Below are 5898 nucleotides of genomic sequence, written 5' to 3' on the forward strand. Positions count from 1 at the left end.
ACATAATTTCGGAACTGATCAGTCAACCTCATGACTTGGTTACAACCCTGGTGTGCGGTATAACATATATTATATCAATACCAGCATCTCTATCTATCCCTGCATATGCATACTACAACATCGCAAATCAGAAACATCAGGTAGAGAATCATTGTATCAAGAGCACACAAAAAGCCGTCAATTTATCATCAAGGCATTGCAATAAGACTTGCATTTGAAGGGCAAATAGACGGTCCTTATTCGAAACCAAGAAGTGTTGTAACCTGTTCACGTGTCCGCACGAAGTGCACATGTCAAACTTGATTGAAATTGCGCAGCTTGACAGAATAATGGCACCAAATATCTCGAGTAACAGTTACTTATACGAACCTACTCAAAGGAATATATCAAATTGAATTGCTTTTCCCTGTCAGTACCTTCGAGTAGACCACATAAAAGATGTTCACAATTTTGAATAAACACAAGAATGAAATGCAAAAATCACTACATGTACAAATTCATACCATAGTAAACGAAGCAAGTCATGGACTCGTGATCTATTTGTACAACGCAGGGTATTCTGATTGAATTTTCGTGACACAAGATGCCTTTTTTTGAGGGCGGATGTATTTGAAGACCACAATTTCGGGTAGAATGTCATGGCAGGGAGATTCAATTTGTAAAAATTTAAATCAAACAGATGATTAACGCAGCAGTTATACAAATGTCACAGTCACCGACACTCAATAAATGGCGAGTTGTAGAGGATGATGTTGGCTGTGCGGGGATTATACGCCAACTTTCAAGCAAAATTTCTACAGGAAAAACGCCAATTCGTTCGACAAAGTCCTCCTCTCCTCGTCATGAACAAATTTGCAGAGACTGTAATAAACTCAGCCAAACAAAATAACATCAACATACCTAATCCCGTGTCTACCATAAATGTCTCAGAAAGATCACAAGCGAACACAACAGCATTGACAGTACTGAGCATTGAGCGATCAATTTACAAACAGCATCATAAGGCAAACAATGCTCACATCGCAAAAGAAATACTAGTAACTTAACACGAAAACATCATAAAAAGTGTCTCCGCAAATGCAGTCCTTGGCCAGCGCACACCTGGCTTCGATCGCCCGAGATATACGAGGTACAATTTAGAATTGATATCCGCACGACACGCGGCTCCTGACTGTATGCTAGCAGTATGGCATAGAATACCGTCTCCACGCCATCTTCCCCACATCATACGTGAGCACTGAGCACGACCACCTGTACCACTCAAATTGCTGCGACGATTTCTCCTCTATTTTTGAAAGGACCACCAGCTCGGCTCCGACTGCCACCGAAACCTGAGCGGTAAATGCCAGGATGAGTAAACCGAGTACCATGCAATTCAAAACAATTCATGTTTTTCCTTGCTCAACGATCGGACAACATGGATCACCATAGTTTAAAAAAAATGTCATGCACAGAAAGTATGGAACTACCGTAAAAGCACAGGTGGTCACTTACGAAGCACACCAACTTTTTTGACTACTCCCACTTTCTGCTCGAATAGATTTATAGGGAAAACTACCTTACTTAATGCCCTTTGGATTTTGTAAAGTATCGAGTAGTTTGAGGATAAGTTTGTGCCAGTTTTATGAATGAAATTGTCATAATGGCTGTGTGAAATAGCACCTGTATCTTCTGATAGAGCGTAGACACCTCTGATCATCTGCTGAAGGTAAGAGACCCCTCAAACAAATATACCTTTTCGAGTACTTTACAAACCTTTTCTTTTCTACTTCCACTCGAATTAGTTTTAAAATATCTTGGAAATTGGTAGTTCTATTCGTGATTGAGTAAAAATTTACAACATTAATTTTCCTACTATCCGAGTAGCAACGCTGCCTACCACTGCGTGCGGGTATCTGGAACTAGAACTACCTTGAATGCTTGTGGTTTCGTTGACTTGAATTTCCGTTCCACTTCATCCCGTGAAGGTCGAGAGCCTTTCCTTTGTCGATATCTATTAGCGCCTTGCTGTTGAATTAGAGGAGAGTAAAGAGTACACAATGATCCTCTATTGGCCACCAACAGCTTGGTCAATATCAAAATCGAAAAAATCACAGATATATATTGTGTATATTCATATTTATTTGACCAATACATCTTCCGAATCAACACTGTGAAGTATGCATCGAGGGCTGTCAGATCAAGAGCTAACGCAAGACCGGTCAGCCCTGCTACAGACAGTTAGGTATTTGTAAGTCGCATACATTTGTGAGGATCTTGCTTAGAGATACTATCACAGTATCACAGGCTGCCTTTAATACTTGACGACGAGTTTCAGTCGAAAGTATTTGGGTTCATTTCATAATGAGTATACCATTCGATTCGATAATTACTAACACCACACAACAGCGTTGGGGTGGCTCGAGTCACGTTTCTCGAATGATTTGACTTGACTCGACTGATGAATTACCTTTATGAAATGAAATGATTGACACGTGGCTTCGATTCAGATTTCAGAGTAAGTAATCAATTATTCTACTTCATGAAGCACCATGAACCGCTCAGCTACCCTGGACTTGTCTGTGTGTTGGACACCATTTCCAGGTAAGTTTTCGATATGATTATATCCTTCATCATGCCTTTAATTGCCGATCATGGCCTTATATTATACTAGCATTGTAAGTTTCAACCATGCATAAATTGATTCAATGTTTGCGTGAATATCTGTGTATCACATACATCTTGAAAACCATCATGGGCTATGTGCTAGATATCAGCAAGGATTTACAATCTCGCCACATGACATGACATAACCAATCAACGGAACCTAAAATTTATCATGGATAGAACGAAGAGAATCTCACCGTTTGTCAAAGTTAGCCCAGCATTCCTTGCACTCGATATCTTTGGTTTTCAAAAAACCGACGAGCTTGTCATTGTTGGCACTGTCGGGCAGGTTTGCAAACAGCATCGTGACCATCGCGTCTGTTGAGAAAAAGATTCAAGGTTGTATGTGCCGATGTCGACCTGGTCATTTAAACACAAAACTGTAAGTTGTAACCAAGTCCCAAGGTTCCGAGTCACAAGTTATTCTTACTTCTATAGTTTTGACTCGAGTCAAGTCGAGTCATTTTAAATTCCAAGTCTGCCAGTGGAGGTGTTTTGACTTGAGTCCGAGTCATTATGTTCACTGGTCAGTGTGCTGTTTAATCCAGTTCAACCCACTTTTTTCAACTCTGCACGAGTGTTATAGAATGGCTCGCATTCATAATATAGTGTTTTTAGTCAGTTTTAACAGTTTTTGGTCCTATTTTCAAGTATCAGAACCGAGAGATGATATACCAATAATATGGTAACTTTACTGTTCTTCGAAGTTACAATGAAATGCCAATCCGTGGGTAGTTAGTTTTCAATACAGATCACAAAATTAGAAGCTTACTTTTTTTCATTTTCTTCAGTGCAACTATCTCATCTGCCCCCGATTTCCGTTTTTGGGGTTTCAACAGCTGTAAGGTCTCATCATCCATTGCTTTCGTCCTGGCCTGTAAGTACAACACACAATGATATCCAAACACAATTCAAGACATAAAATTTGCCCCCATCAGTGAATAAACATCAAGACCAGAACATATTTGACAACGAATTAAATAGATGATGGTCCAGGAGGCCAAACTCGAATCAACGGCAGGTAATGTATCAGTGTGTAAACCGTTTTGAATACCGAGTTATCAAATTATCAAAGCATCATAAAAGTAAATGATTTAAAAATTGAAATCGAGTTTCGAAAACATGGCTCACCAACACGCGGCCGCAAGGCCATATTTTGCGGCCCGCAGCCTTATTTGAGATTTCGGAAGAACGCATAGTAAAGCATTTAGAAATGCTGAAATTGATTTCAGTTGAAAATTAGTGCTGTTCAAAATAAGCTATTTTCCTGTGCCTAACATCACCATCCCTCATTAGCCGATACATCTTAGTCGGCGGCATTGGCATTCCATGAAGGAAGAATTAGCAGATATGAGTGGACATATGGCTTTGATGTGCAACGGCAAAGATCGCGACACTTTGAAAACGACATAGGGCTTCCCCACAAGATCAAGCTTTTAGAGGAGACTGCGAAACAATTTGTTGTGGAGTGGACTCCTTGCAGGAAATTTCCAAGCTCCCGAACCCATCAATTCGTGAAATTGACAACAACTACGTTTTTGCAAAACTACATATTGAATACATGTCCCTAGCATGCAAAATACTCCTATCACTTCTAGACCAAGCTTTCTGCTTGTTCTGGGGCTACAGGCTAGAGCAGTGGTTCCCAAAATGGGCGATATCGCCCCTAGTGGGCGATTTTGAGAAACAAGGGGGTGATAGGGGCTGAAAATGTTCGAACGTCTAGTGAGATATATTTAATTAACACGGCCAAAATGTACACATGATGACGGCTTATTATGCATATGACGCGAACGGCGACTTAAATAAAAGTCAACTCAACGAAAAGCAGATGCGGGAAGCGGTTTCACGAGCACATACTAGGAAAAATTCACCGATCAGAGTTATGTGAACAAATTTCCTGCTTATATGTGCTGTGTTTCGGGGGGGAATTCTTGTGGAGCTGGATAATGGCGCGATGAGAAAAATCAAATCTCAGCCCAACCTTACCAAGACATCAAAGCGGTTTGCGTTACGCAAGGACTGGCACTGGGCGTGGGCACGTTTCTCATGATCGAGCCACTTTCTGGTCATTGCATGGCATTAAAAATGAAAAACTCATGGGAGTGGTGACCGACACCATCTCCTATCGCGATTTGACGACCGAATATACTTTCACCTTCTACAAATTAAAGTGCATTATTTGCATTTCTGAGGGCCGCAAGCCGTGTTTAAAATATTTTGTGAACCATTTTTGTGATAAATATTCTCGGAGCGCAAAGTTTATCAGTGTTTTATTGTGTGTGCCTGCTAGTTAGAATTTATTCCAGTGCCCATAATATTAATCCAATTATGCTTTTCAGACGTGAATCGGGAAATGCAGCAATGCAATCACAATCGATGTTTTCATCAGCAACCAATTGTTGCGATGCCAGCTACTCAATACTAAGTAAAAGCCCACTGTGAAAAATGATGATTACTGATTGTAATCATAATTCTTATGTCTTTCGTGTTCCAGAATTGTCGTGCTGTGTTACTGCTCAGTCCAGTGACGAATGCCGAGCGCGCGGCAATCAATGACCTAATTTCGGAATCATCTCAGCGGGAGATCGCATCGCACAATGTAACGCGATATGTGTGCACGGACGAATCTCGCTAATTGGTCGCGACCCCCCCCCCCCCATAACACTGATAATACGACTTGTTGAATTGCAACTGAATATTAGCGTCAGAATGGTCATTTCAAAAGGACGGGGTTTTGCGTTTCAAAAGGTGGGGGTTTCGACATCCCCCTGGCTACGCGCCTGCCGTCACCCCATGCAAAATAAAAGTCGGCGCCTATGGTCGTGCCATCTCTATACAAAGATGATATATTCTGACTGATACTAGACCTAGGACCAACCAGAAGATAAATAGTTCAAGGCAATGCCATATGCAATGTGTGTAAGAAACAAGGATTTGAATCAAAGTGGTTTGTATTGTCACTCCTGGAGTGCATAATTATGACACATTTATATACCGTGTACATACCCGGCCTCTGGCCACAACAATCCATGGCTTTTTACAATGACAATTTACGGCCTTCCAACTCGTATTTGTCTTTTGTTTTCATGGCTTTATCCAAAGCGGCGGTGGAGCAGAATTGAACAAATGCTATTCTGCAAGTTGAGATAATTGTTGCGATCGCTGTTAATCATATCCGGCCCGCGTGCCGTAGGTTGCCGACCCTTGCTCTACAGCTACGGCAACATATGAAACGGGATATGTACAAGT

General features: G+C 41.1%; 1 protein-coding gene across 2 annotated transcripts; it reads right to left on the reverse strand.

The window, feature by feature from the left end:
* Positions 1 to 136: 136 nt before the first annotated feature.
* Positions 137 to 5813, reverse strand: LOC145437285 (uncharacterized). 2 transcript variants are annotated; one of them, XM_080314480.1, is made up of 4 exons: positions 5656 to 5813; positions 2844 to 2964; positions 1912 to 2007; positions 137 to 1331 (listed from the first exon to the last, which is right to left on the reverse strand). In XM_080314480.1, exons 1-4 carry the CDS (start codon positions 5678 to 5680, stop codon positions 1286 to 1288), a joined length of 288 nt encoding a protein of 95 aa, XP_080170606.1. In that variant the 5' UTR covers positions 5681 to 5813; the 3' UTR covers positions 137 to 1285. The 2 variants fall into 2 exon arrangements, with proteins under 2 accessions (XP_080170606.1, XP_080170605.1); XM_080314479.1 differs by lacking the exon at positions 5656 to 5813 and adding an exon at positions 3419 to 3609.
* Positions 5814 to 5898: the final 85 nt, after the last annotated feature.

Source organism: Botryllus schlosseri, chromosome 4, assembly GCF_051294905.1.
Source record: "Botryllus schlosseri isolate E-star chromosome 4, Bs_hap1, whole genome shotgun sequence".
In the NCBI taxonomy this organism is placed as follows: domain Eukaryota; kingdom Metazoa; phylum Chordata; class Ascidiacea; order Stolidobranchia; family Styelidae; genus Botryllus; species Botryllus schlosseri.